General features: G+C 39.6%; 2 protein-coding genes across 7 annotated transcripts in view; one reads left to right on the top strand and one right to left on the bottom strand.

The window, feature by feature from the left end:
- The window catches only part of LOC308231590 (GTPase KRas), a 54578-nt gene extending 47712 nt beyond the window's left edge, over positions 1-6866 (top strand). For 5 of the 6 annotated variants that reach the window (XM_080637208.1, XM_080637202.1, XM_080637205.1 and 2 more), the window contains 6 exons: positions 2394-2560; positions 3532-3676; positions 4478-4692; positions 5331-5498; positions 5700-5813; positions 6571-6866. In XM_080637208.1, coding sequence (XP_080493334.1) covers positions 2394-2560; positions 3532-3676; positions 4478-4692; positions 5331-5498; positions 5700-5813; positions 6571-6840 — 1079 coding nt within the window. In that variant the 3' untranslated portion in view covers positions 6841-6866. The remainder of the gene's footprint in view (positions 1-2393; positions 2561-3531; positions 3677-4477; positions 4693-5330; positions 5499-5699; positions 5814-6570) is intronic. The other variant, XM_080637204.1, reaches the window with a different exon arrangement.
- Positions 6867-7301: 435 nt separating this feature from the next.
- The window catches only part of IRAG2 (inositol 1,4,5-triphosphate receptor associated 2), a gene marked incomplete at its 5' end in the record, with an annotated part of 39440 nt that continues 29913 nt past the window's right edge, over positions 7302-16828 (bottom strand). Inside the window, 13 exons of the mRNA XM_080637193.1 lie at positions 7302-7553; positions 8651-8752; positions 8919-9020; positions 9655-9719; positions 9822-9896; positions 10476-10519; positions 11377-11524; positions 12362-12496; positions 12922-13062; positions 13623-13650; positions 13737-13791; positions 14552-14624; positions 14764-14849. Of these exons, the coding sequence (XP_080493319.1) occupies positions 7310-7553; positions 8651-8752; positions 8919-9020; positions 9655-9719; positions 9822-9896; positions 10476-10519; positions 11377-11524; positions 12362-12496; positions 12922-13062; positions 13623-13650; positions 13737-13791; positions 14552-14624; positions 14764-14849 (1298 nt within the window). The 3' untranslated portion in view covers positions 7302-7309. The remainder of the gene's footprint in view (positions 7554-8650; positions 8753-8918; positions 9021-9654; positions 9720-9821; positions 9897-10475; positions 10520-11376; positions 11525-12361; positions 12497-12921; positions 13063-13622; positions 13651-13736; positions 13792-14551; positions 14625-14763; positions 14850-16828) is intronic.

Below are 16828 nucleotides of genomic sequence, written 5' to 3'. Positions count from 1 at the left end.
ATATAAAAATATACAAAAAATATGTATCTCAATGTGCAATATATCAATTATATATTGAGGATGGATTTAGATTAGATATTAGGAAAAAAATCTTCATTATGAGGATGCTGAGGGGCTGGCACAGGTTGCCCAGAGAAGCTGTGGCTGCCCCATTCCTGGCAGTGTTCAAGGCTGGGTCGGGCAGGGCCTAGAGAGACATGGTCTAATCCCCATGGCAGGGGGATTGGAACTAGATGATCTTAAGGTCTTTTCCAACCCAAACCATTCTATGGTTCTATGTTTCTGTGTTTTGATGGCAGTTGAGTTTTGTTGACATTTCTATTAATGATTGCTAAATGCAGGAAGAAAATCAGCCAGGTAGGAAAATGGAATTTGTCCTCACACTTATTTATTAATATTCATGTACTTGTTTGTTATGTTTATGTAGAGTTGTGTATTGTTATGAATATATTTATGTATGCTTATGGGTGAGACACACAATTTTTATGAATCTAACAGGCTGCCTGGGGAGACTGACTTCCACAGGAAAAAAAAACATTCAGTTGCATATAATAGTAGGCACTCAGGCCATGTAAGTATTACTGAGCATTAGTGATATGCGGGCTTAAAGTGAGATACTTGCTGATACACTTTGCTTAAAAGAGGGCCTAATTCTAGGAACTAAAACTGTTTATCTCTCTGTCCACATAAGTTAAGTTACAAATTTCTTCAGTGTTGCTGTGTCCTTCAGTTTAGTAGGAGTGAGTTTTCTTGTAGTACTGTCTTAAATAAAATAACTGCAAACTCTTCAGCATAGTTTAGCTGAACTGTACAATCTTCTCCTCATAAAAAACCCAAACCGCACAACATACTTTCTGCGAAGCACAGTCCAAGCAATTGGATGTCAGACTAGACCTTAAAGACCACCCAAACAAGGTGGTTTTCAAGGGGATATAAAGAACTTGGGCTTTACTTGGAGGAAATTGTTATTTTAGTTCAGTAAGGCTTTGGAAATCCCTACCATAGTAGTAGGTGAAATGTATGTGCATGGAAGTGTACTAATTATACTTGAATACCTTCTAGCTTGTTGATCTGCTTTAATAAGGAGAGAAGGCTTACAAAAGATGCTTTTGCTGGCATGCTAATGATATTCAAATCCATTCAACCAATTTTCAGAGGAGAGTTTGTAAGGATACACAGTTGCCACAAATTCAGTGAAAACAGGCAGCCAGGTAGATGAGATAAAAAATAGGAATGCAATAACAGGGAAAAGAGCAAGAACTACTGCAGTTCTCTAGATTTAACTTTGTTGTACCAGTGCTAAGAAGTTAACTTATTTGGGAGAATGAATAGTTTTGTTAAGCAGATGCTTAATTATTTTTGTATTATATTTTAAAAAGAAAGTTAAAATGCAAGCTACCACTGTGGCTGGCAGTAGAATGTGTTCTACTTCCTGTATATTTTTTTTATTGGAAAAGGACATTATGTTGTTGTGTGACTACAGTAGGATAAAACATCTGCATAATACAACTACTTCTGACTTTATAAAATCAACATCATTTTCGCTTGTTTTTTAGAAATCTTGTAGACAGCTTATATAGATATTTATATTTTTTAATTATCTCACTCTCTAAAAGCAAATATCATAACACAGAGTAGCTGTTTTTACAGTATTGAACACTTTTTCTTGATCCCTGTCAACAGTAGTGTCTGTCCTCCCTCTGTAACATCTGGTGCACTATTTAATGTGGGCTTTTTTTAGTTTTTAAAGAAAATATTTCTAGGCATATTTGTCTGTGGCATTGATGCCTTCTAATAACATTTTCCAATTAATTGAAACTTAAATTCAAGTACATGTATAATATATAATTATATGTATAAAAAAAGATTAATTATCTTTTTATCTGAAGATTTTTTTCATGTTTGATCCCTCTTACACTTCATAAATAGAACCTTTCAGCTTCATCACATGACCTTATATCTTATATATGAGGTACCTTATATCTTTTTATTTGCCTTACTTCTTTTCATATCCATACAATCTTATTAAACCAGTCTAGAATCTGCTGTATTGTGTACCTGCGAAATTCTTCTGTTGGTGATGTGACTCACTTTGGCAGTAAAACCTTATTCCTATATGACTACAAGGGTAGAGCAGATATTAATCATCTGTTAAAAACCTCAGTACCAAAACAAGAACTACTTTTCATTGTCCAGCTGTTTGTCTTTCCCACATTTCAGTTAATTGTTAGAAGGTTTGGGAAACACCAGTAGATGGTGCTAAAATGTTGCAGAGCGTAAACCACTTCAAGCGTGTGGACTTCTTGTGCAAAAGTGAAAATTTGTAGAAGTGGGAAATTTCAGTGTCTTAGTTTAAGCTGCAAGTTAATCCATGTTGTTTGGTTATTTTGTAGTTCAGGAGCCGCTGATACAGGAAGAGACAAGTGAAAAAAAAGAGCCAAAACCAGATGAAAACATAGTTGACTTGCAGCAGTTTGTACCTGTGGGTGGTGTGTACCATATCGATGCGCTGCAGGTTCCACATCAGGTCAAACAAATCAAGGACTGGAGTATGGTGGAGGTAAGTGAGGAAAGAGGTTACACACTATGTAGTCCTCTTCCTTATCACCCTTAAAAAGCTGTGCCTGAGCTGTGGCATCACTGTGCGAATGCAGTGTACATAATTTCTTGAGCAGCAAACTGAATGGCCAAGTGTTCAAGTAATTTTTCAATTACACTTGGCCAGTTTTTGGAGAGGAACAAATTGGCCTGCACTTACAGAGGTGTGTGCGTAGTCAGTGGTCATCAGCATGGCTAGCACAGATCATTGTGCTGGAAAATGCTCTTAGCCAAAGTAAAAGCAAAGAGAGGGGGTCTTAATTTTTTCCTTATGTGAAAGGTACGCTGCCAGTTCAGTCCCAGGCTCTGCAAGCTATTTGAGGACTATAGCTATTATATTCTAGTTTTCACACTTGTGGAGCCTTATGTAATGCACAGATTTTACTGTGAAGCTGAAAACCTTTAATAAATGAAATTCCCATACAAACTAAGAAAGTGGGAGTATGGGCAGATCAATTCCCAGCTGCACACACAGATCTGCGTTACCAGTCACACATGACCTCTTTCATTCCCTTTGACACTCTGTGGACAAACTAAGATTACACCTGCTTTTGCCTTGCAAGTGCTCTTCGGGTTTTGGTTTGTTTTCTTTTGTTTGTTTGATTTTTGGGTCGTTTTTTGTTGGGTTTTTGTTTGTTTTTTTTTTTTAGACTGTGGGTCTATTGAAAAATGGCTATGTCTACTGTGTGGTACTGCCTTAAGGGTGCCATCTACAGCACATGAAGTGTTTAAAGGCCCATTGGCAGTCACCCTTCCACTATCTGTCTATCATCTTCAACACCTTAGTTTGAAATGTGCAACATTAGCAAACCGTTAATAGTAATGAGTTTTTAATTGTGTATTAGGAAACTCTGCAGGTGATCGGGTGGGCTTACATAGGCTACTGCATTTTCTAATAAAAATGATACACGTTCTTTTCCCACCTTTCCAAAGCTACGTAATGTTGGATTGGAGGCATACCCATATCCCCCAGAAGAAGCTGAAAATGCCACACATCCACCAATAGAGATAACCCTTAGGCTTTCTGACGATGTGATGTATTTTTCAACTCCTGTGATAGCCCGATGGGATCCTGCAGGTATGAATTTAGGACATAAATTTATTTTAAGTTTGAATAATGGAATTTATACACCTGAGTTTTACTATTTTCAGAACCCAGCTGTAAAGATGAGAGCCAATTTGGAGCCCAGAAATAATTTGGGACCTTCAATAGTAATTAATTTGGTTCAGTTATTTCTGGTTCTGTTTTGCTTCTGCATTATATCTAGTAATGGACTGCTTGTTGAGGCTTTTTACTGTAGCTTTTTAATATGAATAGAAAAAAAAAATATGCACCATTTAATGGGCAGCAGTACACCTGTATACCACAAATCAAGTTTTGCTAGGGTAAAGTCATGTAAAGTCTACTTTAAGCCAACTCTAACATGTATTAGTATTAACAATACTATGAAAATTAAATGTTAAAACCCAAATGTGATATTATAGTTCTTATATAAATACAACATACCTCTGAGTTTACATTCATTAATGTGAGTAGAACTTATTTAAACAGTTTGATATTTGAAGTTACTTTGAAAATGATTTTGTGGACAGCTTTATAGCACATAAGAAATGACAGTTACAACAGCATTTGTATTTCTTTTGAAATTAAGGAGAAGCTTTCCTGTCAAAATTAGCCTAATCTTGTAGTTAAAGACAATTATAACGTGTAGAGTTTTTTGCCTCAAATGAATTGTCTTTGTTTTATGCCTAACATTTTATCTTAATGGTGGGTCAGTGTTAGTTAACCTGGGATATCTTCACTAATTCTTCCCAAGTACATATCCCAAGCAGAAGCTTTAGATATACATCTTTGCATTTTTGCATCCCTTCTGTAAAGGCCAGCAGTGGAGAACTGATGACATCGACAACATAACGTGTGAAACACAAGAAAAGAGTATCACCTTTAAGATGGGGGCCTTTTATACAATAGCACTTCTCCAGGATGCTCATATCAACATGCCATATCAGGAATGGGAACTGCAACCTGCTGGCATGGATGAAGCACTACTTATCATTACTACAGTCTTTGCAGTGATTCAGATACAAATCAAGGTACTATAAATAATTTTGCTTATAAAGCATTTGAGTTTAAGAGAAAAAAAATTATTAGTGTCCTTTATTAAGAACTTGGTGTGCTTCCACAAGAGCAATTTGAATCCTACTGTGCCAGTGAAAATGAAGGAAGATCTCTTCCTTTCCAAGCACTGTAAGGAACAGTGCTGGTAATTTAATTTCAGTTATTTTCTGTGAACTGGGCAGAAGAAAGCATCTGTATGATTGTTTCTGCAGCGTTCCAGTAAATGCTTTGATATTGATAGTACCTTGCTGGATTCAAGACAGTAGTTATCACCTAGAGTCTTAAAAATCTCTCTATACGAAGAGGAATAAAAGCATTTCAGGCAACCTACTACTACTGCTGCTTGTTCCTTCTAAAGGTGGCATTACACAATTATCCATATGCTTATTACTGTGTAAGTCATCTCAGTAACAGACATGATTTTAAAAGAGTCATTATGAGCATAAGCATGGGCCAGTAGGCCAGTGTCATTTCTGAAATCCTACAGAAAATTGTGTTTCTTCAGAATAGCAGAGATACTAACAGTTGATAACTGAAGCAGAAAATAGCTTTATGACTAGTAAGTTAAGCTTTCATGACCAGTAAAAGTTGCTTTTACTTGTTTGTACAACAGGGTGATCAATGTATGTTGTCTTCAGTAATGGTGGAAGAGAAGCAGGTACTTTCCCACATCACAGGAAAATGGATAAGTCCACTTAAACTAAGAGAAGTTTTGAAAAAAGCTGGTGTGAATATTTTTCCAGGGGAGTGTTCTTACACATACCTCTCTCTGAACAAGAAGGTGAGTCCAAGAGGGGATGGTTTTCCTGCTGTTTTTCCCCACTTATTTTTCCCTTCGAAAGCGTGTTGTGCAGAGTCAGGTGAGAAGTGCACAACTGTTCTGACACCTTAGCCAATGAATTGTGGTTAAGTCATGTTTTTTCTTACATTTGTATAACAGGGAATTAGACTGAACAACACAAACTGTACTTTTGTATTACAGGCACCCATAGCAGAAGCTAAGGCCTATCAGCAGATGGCACTGCTTGCATCTGCTTTTGCTTTTGGCAGGAGCAAGTGGAATCTAGAAGCAGGCCAAGAGCAAGTAGTGTTCAAGGTTTGTGGATTTAGTCCAAGCCTCTAGAGAAAACCAGCATAAGCATTATGTCACAGTTGAAGAGACAGAAACAATTAACTTACAGAAGTTGCACTAATCTCACAGTGTCTTCAACCCCTGCCTAGGCTCTTACTGTTTGTGGTTACTTACCAGCATTCTGTGTGTGCGTGTGTGTGAGTAAAGCTTCAGAGCTAGCTTCTTAGCTCATTGATGCCAGATCTCTACAAGGACACACATCTCAGTCACAGAGAACTTGCTGATGTGCTAGGATATAGAACTGGTAGGTTAGTTATTGAAGCTCTGGCCAAAGCTGGCATGATAGAGCTAGATGCTAATTTTCATGAAGTAACCTACTGGTTGTAGATACAGAACATACCATACTGTTGAAATCTTGAGCAGCTCTCCCGCTCTCCTGAGTTAAATGCATGTGACATACAAATATTTATCTTAATACTTAATCCCAAGAGCAAGAACTAAAACAAATGAGGCCTGTTGCACCTAGCTCCTTTCTCCACAGGACTCAGGAGCAGCTGCTGGAGTGACCAAACCTTGTATTTTACAGAGGCAAACGACATAGAAGGTGGTGGTGCTGATACAGTACCTGGTACACAGTCTTTTGGTTTAGGGGTTCATAGCAGCACCTTGATTTTGTTTCTGTATTACATTCATGAGTATACAGGAATTTTTAGTTTCATCTAGAATTTATACTCTGTCAGTGTCATGGGCTTCATCTTACAGCTCATTTTTTCTGCAATAGGTAAGTGAGCATCTTAAAGCAAAATCTGTCAAAGACTGGTCTCTTTATCTGTTTAATGGTCAGAAAGTACAAAAGCTCAAGATCACCGAAAGCAGTGAAGCTTTTTCAGAAGAAATAGAGGAAAATTCTGAATTTCACTCCACAATCTACCATATGCTTAAGGACTTTTCCAGCAAAGAAGCAATAGATAAAGTGGAAACAGCTAGCTTCCTGTTTATTGATGTTATATATCAGCTACTCCTCGCTACAAGAGTTTTAACATACTCATAAGTACTGCATGCTTCCCTTTAAAACTTTATTAGCAAAAGCTTTCAATAAAGTTACATTTCAAGTCTCAAATCCTTTTCTATTCAAATTATTGGAACAGCTTCAGTGACTAAAATACAAATGTTTTAATTTTGTTAAAGCAAAATAAGTTCTTTATTCTCTTGTGGCTAGAACACACTGTCATATTTCTTGTTAGCTACATTCAAAATTACTAACTTTTATTGTGAATCTGAAACTTGTAAAGTTTAGGTACTTGTACAGATGACACTTGTCAGAAAAGGAAAAAAGTTTCTAAATTTCAAGTCATGCTTTTAAAAAAGAAAAAAAAAGAAAAGAAAAAAAAAATAGATCTCCCCCCAAAACATCCACAACCCAACAAAATAAACTCAACCATGTAACCTTAAATATACTATCGCAGCTTCTCGCATTCATCCAGAACTTGGAATAGTAACTACAAAAATTAGAACCTTTGTTATACTGGGGGTGGTCCATTGTGTTGGAGTCCTGTGTATGGCCACAACAGTTGCTGTAGTGAAGTCCAGGAGTCCCTGGTGCCTACAGGTGCTGCATCTGCTGGTCTCTGAAGAGACAGCCCAGTGAGGAAGCTTGTGAGAGCAGCGAGCAGTACCAGGATAGAAACAGAAACCCAGAGAGTTTTGTTAGCGTTGGAAAAGGAAGCCTTGAAATGGGATGCCCACAATGACATTAAATTGCACCTGCACAGAAGAGCAAGACATAGAGGGGTTCAGGTTTTCTTCAAAACTTGGAAGTCCTTTTCCCACCTCACTCCCAAAAAACCCTAAAGCAAACCAGACCCCACAAACAAACATACAGATCCTTAACTATCAAAAGTGACAAGGTGATTACTGTAACAGGAGCTATGTACAGTGGTAGCTTGTATTCTGGGTTTAAAATGTAGACTTCAAATAAGCAAGTTCTTGATCAGCTATTTAGACTGACCCAACTTCTAAGTCTACCCATGCTCTACACTCTGTTTCAGAAGAGGATTCAGAAAAGCTGCCTTGCAGCCCATCAAGAAATCTTGCTTACAGCAAGCACTGAAAGTGCTGCCCTTATGGTTTTACTGTTTTCTAGGGGTTTGGTGCCTTCCTTGAGGCCAGGGAGAAGTCTTACCCTGACTGTCCAAGGCCTAGACCTCTCATGACATTGGGCAGCTCCATCCTTTATCAAACAATAGAAAGAAAATTCTATTTGTGCTTGCTGTCTTCTCAGTTTTAAACACTAGCATAACTGTCTTGTCTCCCCCTTGATCAGAAATGCTCACGGTGGAGGCTTGGTATTGTATGGTTGTACGGAATAAACAGTTTCCCTACAGAAACAGCAGACCTGCTTTCCTGTGAGACAGGGGCTTCCAAGGGACAATTCTTTAGGAGAACACTCTCTTCCTGGACTCGAGATACTCAGTGAAATTAACCAGAATAGTTTGGAGTCAGTCCTGTAACTACTTGTGTCTCAGTGTGCACCAAAACTGCTGGTAAGTTTTGCACAGGCCTCAAATCCTCAGTCATTTTTATAAGAGTACAAGTCAGCATGACCTGGTAGCCTAGCTGTAACATCTGGCACAGTCACAAAAAAGGTGGGATCGTAGCATGAGGCTTCTCTTTACCTCACCATTTAGGATTAGTAATTAATCCCTAATGGGGAGAATCTCTGGCATATGCAATTACTCATTCTAGTTGGTTTGTTTAAGAAGTGGGCATTAACAACCAAACCCAAGCTACAGCTTTGTTTCTTCTTCCCATGTCCACCACTCAAATACTGCTTTGCCTCACGATGATGTGAGAAAACTTACGCTGACTCTAGGTTCCATTTTGATGCATGTTTTCCGTTTTCAGAGACACTTTCCTTCCTGGATGGTTCTTGTGTTTCAGCAGGTGATTCTGACTGCTGATTTCTGTAAGCAAGCATTAAAGGCTTTTCCATCAAGCATTCAATTTGACACAGCTCACAAGAGTGTGACTTTATACCCCTGATCAGGTGGTGGACAATCAAGAGTTCATTAAAAACAAACCAGCCAACCCTGCACAACACACCTCAGAGGAGGCTGCTGTTGGACTTACTTTGTTTCAGAATGTAAGTCTTCGTACTCAGCCCAGGAATACGTGCTAATGAACCGCTGTAGTGAAGGACGCTTCTCATTTTGCTTTGCTCCTAATCGCCCCCTGTCATATTTTAAACAAATTTGCTTCAATTTCCCCATGATCAGAAATTCACAGAATCACAGAATGGTTTGGGGTGGAAAACACTTTAAAGCTCATCTAGTTCCAGCCTCCTGCCGTGGGCAGAGTCCCTTTTCACCAAAACAGGTTGCTCAAAGCTGTGTCCAGCCTGGCACTGAACACTTGAAGTTTAGGAGTACTCTACTTATTTGGGTAGGCATTAGACAAATAAACTCCAAAATTAGCTGCCTGAACTTAGGATTCTTAAAACAGAAAAACCCAAACCCATCCACAAACAGAAAAACCCAAACCTAAAACAACCAAAAAGCCCAAACCCAAACCTAAGATCCATCAATGCCAACTGCCTGGATTTCATATTGAGAGTTGAGGTGACTTTTTTTTTTTTTTAAAGCTCACAACTGTTAATAAAAAAAACCCCAAGCAAACAAACAAACAAACAAAAAAACCCACATAAAAAAGGCTGTAACATTTAGTCCCAAAAGCTCATTGACCTACTGAAGCATGTGAAACTAATGCGAAAGTTGTAGCCTAAACATTATTATACCTCAAGATGCTCCATAAGCTGCTTAATACAGGCACAGTTATTAGACTTAAAGAAAAGCCCAAGTAACTTTACCAACTGCTTGATCTCCTGTTGAATCTATCACTCCGTTCATCTCCATCGGATTCATGGAGTTGGGCCTGGAGAAGAGGTTGGACACTTACTGCATTGGCAATTTCATGCTTTAGCCCAGCCAGTTTTGAGAAGATCAAGAACCTCACCACCTGGGAACCCTTACTTACCAGTGTCAACCCAATACCTGCACTTCCAGCACTCCTAGGCAATGCTGCAATGCTAACTCTTCGTAGGGATGATGGCTATACAAATAAGAGGCATTACTGACTCTATCAAGGAATGACTGGATTACTCACTGATCACATAACATACCATCTGTTTTTATACAAACTGCATTGAAAAAAATAGATGTTGATACTTAGCTTGGAGTGACACATGAAGAATCAAATCACAAGCACAGCCCAAACCGTATTCTTTAAAGGTGCATCTTTCCACATTAAATGCTTTTCCCCCCCCTGAATACCTTAAGTGAGGCTGGCTACACAGCTTCTAGGAAAATACAACTGAATGCATTTAAATTCCCCTAATGGTACTCATAAGAATTGCCAGTCAATTTGAATTACTTCCATCTATTTTTTCCATCTTTCTGTGCTAACCCCAATGACAGAAAGACACATGAACAGTATTTCTTAACCACTGCATGACAGCACAGATACACTGAAAAATATCTCCTTGTATTTGACGACATCAGCCCATACTTGAGGCAGAAACCCACCAAGTCAAGCATATAGCACAGCACCAGCACACAACAAAGCAAAGAAAAACAAACACATGCACTTAATGACACTTGACACTTCATGTTAGGTTGTAAGGGCCATTACCTTGAAGTTAAAAGAATTTGGTAGCTTTTTATTCGCAGATTCATCTGTGAAGAGATCAAACACCAGAAAGGCTTACAGGAATGCAGCAAGCTTTGTTGGCAACTAGGGGACTGACTTTTTGCCATATCTGTGTAAGCAGAGTGTATCAGGGTACTCTCAGAAAGCAGAAATTATATTTCAGGAAAAAGTTTTCCATTTCATTAGATAATTTCATAATATTCATTTATTTTACATCCTCTACAAGCATCAGTTTCTGTTGCTGTCATTGAATGTATTACCAAGGACAATCTTTTACATCAGGAAGGAACAGCCTGTGATTCAGAAGGCTCCTACAAGTATTTCACTGGTGTGCAAGACTGCCCTTCCTGTTCTTAAAGCACATGCCCTGTTTTGCAGCAGAATTTAATACTTCTCTGGCAAAGCTGCAAGTGCACATCTTAAAACCTGACCACTCTACCGTCTGCTTAGAGGGGGAAATTCAGAGCACCTGCACTTCAGAAGTCTGTAATTCATGTTTAGAAGAGAGTAGGAAGCATCTGTACAGAGCAGTTAAAGCTCAGCAACCTACAAATAGCTACTAAAAATGCTTCAGTGTGAGCAAGCCCCAAATTTACTGCCCTCAAGGAGTAAGATTATCACTACCACATGCAATGTGGTAAAAAGAGCCAGAATATTACTGCGTACTTGCAATGTTTCCCCCCACCCTGAGATGCATGACATACAAGTTTAATCTGGGAGAGGTGTTTCTGATACTGTTAGTAAATTGCTAATTTTGCCCTCCAGTTTTAGAAATGGAGATACAACAGTCTCATAACACCACCTCAGAGGTTATGCTTCAGCTTTAAGGATCTATCTGGCAGGTGTCAGAAAGAGGAAAGATTAATCAACTTTTCTTGGTTACCTCGATCTCCAAGAGAACTAAAGGATCTCTCGTTCTGGAGCAGGACCTGTTTCAGCTCCTCAAGTTCTGCGTGTTCTTTTGCATACATGCGCTTCAGGTTTTCCACATGTTGAATCATTACTTCCACAGCCTTGCTGACGCGGCTCTCCTAACCAAGCAAATGCAGTAGAAAAAGAAACAGCTCTTTGAGGAACTTCATCATGTTTAGGTGTTATTAGTTTCCTCCTCCTCTCCCCTTAACCATTTACTCTCATCTTGTATCACTGTGATGAAACATTCTCTCATCTTTGTCCATCCTTTCAAAGTGTCACTACAACCCATCTCTCAACACGTGCCCAAGTTACACAGGTCTCATTTCTCCAGTGATTACTGTTATCCTGAAATAAATTAGTCTTCATTTTCTGAGCCTTTACAACTCCTCCTCATCTCTCTCTCTCTGATCTACAGTCTCAGCTGCCACCACGCATTTGCTGGTATTGCCAAGTCATATTTTCATGCTGTTCTTTGGCATTATGCAAGATTACACAAAACATTTGAGCAGCTCTTTGTAAATTTCCATAGACTTAGCGTATTAGCTACCCTTTCCATAGGGCATAGAAATACCATTTGAACATCAAGACTATTGTTACTACACTGTATTCTTGTGCTCTCTATTGTACAGGTCCCTCTGCTACAAATTGGTTTTTTGGATTTTTGTTTGTTTGGTGTTCTTTTTGTTTTAAATCAGGACCATATTTCTGTTGTGTGTTTTTGCACAATGCTAATGCAATGTAGCTCTTTTCAATGCCTAGGGTTCTTTATGACAACACAAACAGTGATCTGTGAAGAGAAAGCCAGGACTAAGCTGTACTGGTCAGTCAGCATTACAAACACAAGACTCCCAAATCTAATTCTGGAACCAGAAACCTAGCAAACAAACACTGCTATGTCTTTACATCTAGAAGCTTTTACCTTTGTAAAAATACATTTACATGAGAGCGGTTACCTGATTAATAGCTCCCAACATCTCTGCCCTGCTGGCAACTCGGGCTGCATACTGGCTGAGGAAGTGCAAGCTTTTCTGCAACTTCTTAATGATCTCCTGCGCTTGGTTATCTTCTTCACATAAAGGAACTAAAGCCTAAAAGGAATATGGGTAAGAAAACAAATGTGAGCTCTTAGCAGAGTAAAAAGGGTGACCCCAGCTGATGGTCCTAAGAAGTCATGTTCAGACCCACACAGTCACAGGATCAGCATCCAACATTCTCAATCAGTGTAACTTGACTACAGACCTGTGGGCAGAGACTTCAGCTTACCTGGCAAAGAATCAGCTGAAGACAGGGGTTCTTGCCAGATGCTTGTACAATAGAAATATTGCTCACTGCCTGAGCACACAATACACTCAGACGAAGGCCATGTCTCAAGTGCTAAGTCTTTCCTGTTTCAACCACATCACTTCAGAACTTAATGTACTACACGCACACACTCATCCTAAAAAGCACTGTATTGATAGACACTTTCACAACTGCTCATCCACCCACCCTACCAACCTTGGCCAATACTAACCTCTAGCATCTTTAGAGCATTTGTGATCTCCTTTTTCAAGTTTTCTTCAGCCAAGTCTCTGGACCTTTCTTCAAGCCTCACTCTCTTGTCCAAGGTAAATAAGTCACATTTAAAGCCTAAAGACAATCTCAGGAATTCAGCCTGTTATGGGAGAGCAAAAGGTTTCAGAACAACCTGGTGATACAGAAGTTTTAAAGGAGATTTGGGTATGAACATGACATTTGGGACTACACCCCCGAACAAAGTTATAGGGGAGATACAGAAGAGGAAGTGCACATGGCCGCTTTCCCCAAAGCCGGTCTTCCCATCTGTAGTGATGGGGGAAATAATCTGCAGCCAGAATAGGTGATATCCTGGCAGCACACAGTGTGCCATCTGTGTCTTTTGACAAAACTGTCTTCAATCAGCACATTCTGCCTGGGAGGAGGTCAGATCTCTACTCCCTCAAGCTTGCCAGCAAATGTTTCAGTGGTGACGAATCTTTTGTTCGGTTTTAAAGATTTCCACCTTTTCCCACCCCATCCTTCCAGAGTTTCCATTGAGTTTGGAAAGACAGATTTCCAAAGCCAACTTACAGAAATACACCAAATTTAAGCTACTCAGCATTGTTCTTTTATATAGGACAAGATATTAATCAGAGCTTATTTACAAAATCTTCCTGTAGTCTGGGATACTTCAGGATACAAGCAGTCAAGACTTACCTCTACCTCTTTCTCATTAGGGGAGTCACTGTAGGATAAGAAGAAACAATCATGTAACAGACTGCAGCTTTAAATTCATACCTGCAGGTGATCATTGAAAGTCAAACCACTTACGACTCATTTTGCTTTGTTTTGTCTCCTTTAACGCCACCTGCAGTGGGTGAACTCCCTGAGAAGAGAGACAAAAGAGTTCTCAGACAGAAGTGAAAAACAACTTCTCTAAAGCAACTGTGGAAAACGTCTTTTTAAATTCAACAGAAGCCACTGTTAAAGATTGTCAGTGTCAAGCTTTTGGCAACCAAAACAACTTGGGTACCTCAGAGTATATCAGGGTTAGAGCACCAGTAAGACAGCACAGCACTGTTGCTTGTGAAAAACCCCAAAAGTTAGCTGTTCAGTCAGCTTCAACTGACATCTGTTAGTACAGGAATGGTTAATTATAGGTTTTGGCTTAAGTCTCCAGCCCATAAGTTCAGGAAGTGTCTAGAAGAGTGGAGATAACTAAACACAGTTAAATAGAAACATCATCCTGCCTAGCTATAACACATTACTCCAAGCTTTAGCTAGCATATAGGATGCTGCTTTACAAATCTTTGGGGAGAGCAGGCATGCCAGAACTATTTCACACATCCCAACTTCTTTGCAGCTCGTAAGGAATTTCCCCTCCTGTCTAGAGGAAGATGGACCTGGTTAGATCAGTATCTGTAGAAGCCAGAGAAGCAGATTTCACATGATAACATTTCCTTCTGTCCACTCCTAATCTATTTTGATCTCCAACTGCAGTTACTATTCCTTAAAGCAATCCCCCCTTCATAATAACTGGTGTGGGGCAGGCAGTCCTCCGCACGTCTTCACACAGCTGTCTACCTCGGTGCCCCAGGCATGTGCACCAGTGAGTTATATGAATGTGTTCAGCAAAAGCCTCTTACCTTTCCTACTGGGAACCACAACTGGTGCTTCCTCACTCTGCTCTTTGTTATTTTTCTTCTCCTGGCCCACCTCCTAAAGGCATATCAGAGAGTAGTTACTGAAAGGGAAGGGCCGCACCACCACTCAAGGGACCTGCCCCTCCTAAAGTGCTTTCTTTTGTCACTACTCAGCCAAATCTCTTCTATGTTTCTCTGTCACTTAGGACTCTTACCGGGTCTTGCTTCAAAACGTTTTGAAAAGCAGTTTTGTGTTCTTCCATTGCGGGGCGGAATTCCTTCTTCTTGGTCAGATCTGCTCCTGGGGACAAACATTCCCAAAACCAAATGTAATGATAAAAGCAAGGCAAGCCTCCACAGCCCGTCTACTAGCCGTGAAACAAAAGGGCTACAAGAAATTGCAGCAAATGCCATGAGAGGGCATGAAGAAGGAGAGGCAAAGAATACTATAAAAGCATAAAGAAAGTAGTGTGATGATAATTTTATTTGGCTTGGCAAAAATCCCAATCAGAAGTGTTACATGTCTGCAAGCAAAAGTATTACTGCTGGTTGTAGTTGCTCTAGCTGAAGTTGTATAAGATACGGTAATATTCCCGTGGATAAATGAATTTCATTATTTTCCTACCAGCATGTGGATTTTTTACTTTTATATATATTTAAAAGAGACAATTTCTAGTGAGTTTTCATTTAGAATTCTATGAGCAGAGGAATATGTAGAAAAAAATCCCATGTGAAAACTAACAGAAATGATGAGTATTTGTAATTCTCTTCTTTCACATTACAGAATATCAGATAAAGTCAAGAAATAGACGCTGCTGTTACCAGGAGCTTGAGCACAACCAGGTCATGAAATGCCTACAGCTGTGGTATTTCAGGTGTCCATCAGCATCATATGTAGTCTGCCACTTGGACTGTCCCTTTGTACATCAAAAGGGAACTAGCAGGGTGCTGATAGAGCCAACAAAATAAGTTTCTCAGAAGAGGAGCGGTGATGAACTGGTAAGTTCAGGAACTGATAAAGCCAGTTCAAATGCAAAACAAACTTTCAAGTGCCACAGTATCAAAGAGCTTTAAGATGATAAAAGATGCTCAGAGGGCTGGAACACTTCTTCTGTGAAAACAGGCTGAAAGAGTTGGGGTTGTTCAGCCTGGAGAAGAGAAGACGCTGGGAAAACCTACAGCACCTTCCAGCCCTTAAAGGAGGCTAAAAAGAAAGCTGGAGAGGAACTTTTTAGAAAGGTATGTAGGGATAGGACAAGGGGGAATGGCTTTAAACTGAAAGAGAGGAGATTGAGATGAGATCTTAGGCAGAAGTTCTTCCCTGGGAGGGTGGTGAGGTGCAAAACAAGTTGTCCAGAGAAGCTGTGGCTGACCCCATCCCTGGCAGTGTTCAAGGCCAGGTTGGACAGGGCTTGGAGCAACCTGGTCTAGTGGAAGGTGCCCCTGCCCGTGGCAGGGGGCTGGAACTGGATGAGCTTTAAGGTCCCTTCCAACCCAAACCATTCTGTGATTCTAGCTGACAAAAAGTAACCTCCAGGAAGACAGCTATTAAAGATATTTCAGAAGGAAGATACTTAAGATACTGAAGAAAGTCTGAGAGTCACACTGGTTACTGGCACAGTGGTAACTCTCACAGCTATTTGTATCTTCTATAACATGTTTTCATAGAGGTTTGTTTTCTGCTTGTGTAGTCAGACACCCCCACACACACTCCCCGTGGTAGGCCAAAGAAATGGTACAGGAAAAAAGAAACCCACCTAACCTTTGCTTAGCACTCCCTTTTGTCCCTGCTGATTTTTGCAGGAGCCCTACATATCTGACCTGGCTCCCAGGCACCTTTAGGAGACATTGTGCGGTCCCAGCAAAAACCACAAGTGGAGATTCAGTGTCTCTGTTCTAAAACCAGAATCACTTTCTTTTTAGAGATGTACAACAGGCAGCAGGATTCTCAGACTTTAAAGTTACTTGAATGCTTTCTGATCTATTTTGCATATCTGTTTCCTACTTGCCAAAGACACCCAGACCACGTATGAAAATTAACAGTAGAGGCAAATTAGTAGAAAGAAAATATGTTTAAGTGAAGGGGACTGAATTATAGTTCAGGAAGACAGCACTAAAGAAAGAAACAAAACCAAACAAGAAGTGATGACAGTCTTATATTTAGGTAAAAGTTAAAAACTGGTTACAAACAAGCGTGCAGATATATCCTGTGCTACTTATTCAGAGCAGCTTTTTTAAAAATAGATTAAATATACAGTGTGCACTACCCCAGTTTTGTTT

The sequence above is a fragment of the Psittacula echo genome (genome assembly GCF_963264785.1).
Source record: "Psittacula echo genome assembly, chromosome: 1".
Lineage (NCBI taxonomy): Eukaryota > Metazoa > Chordata > Aves > Psittaciformes > Psittacidae > Psittacula > Psittacula echo.
This window is presented reverse-complemented; position numbering and strand designations above follow the sequence as displayed.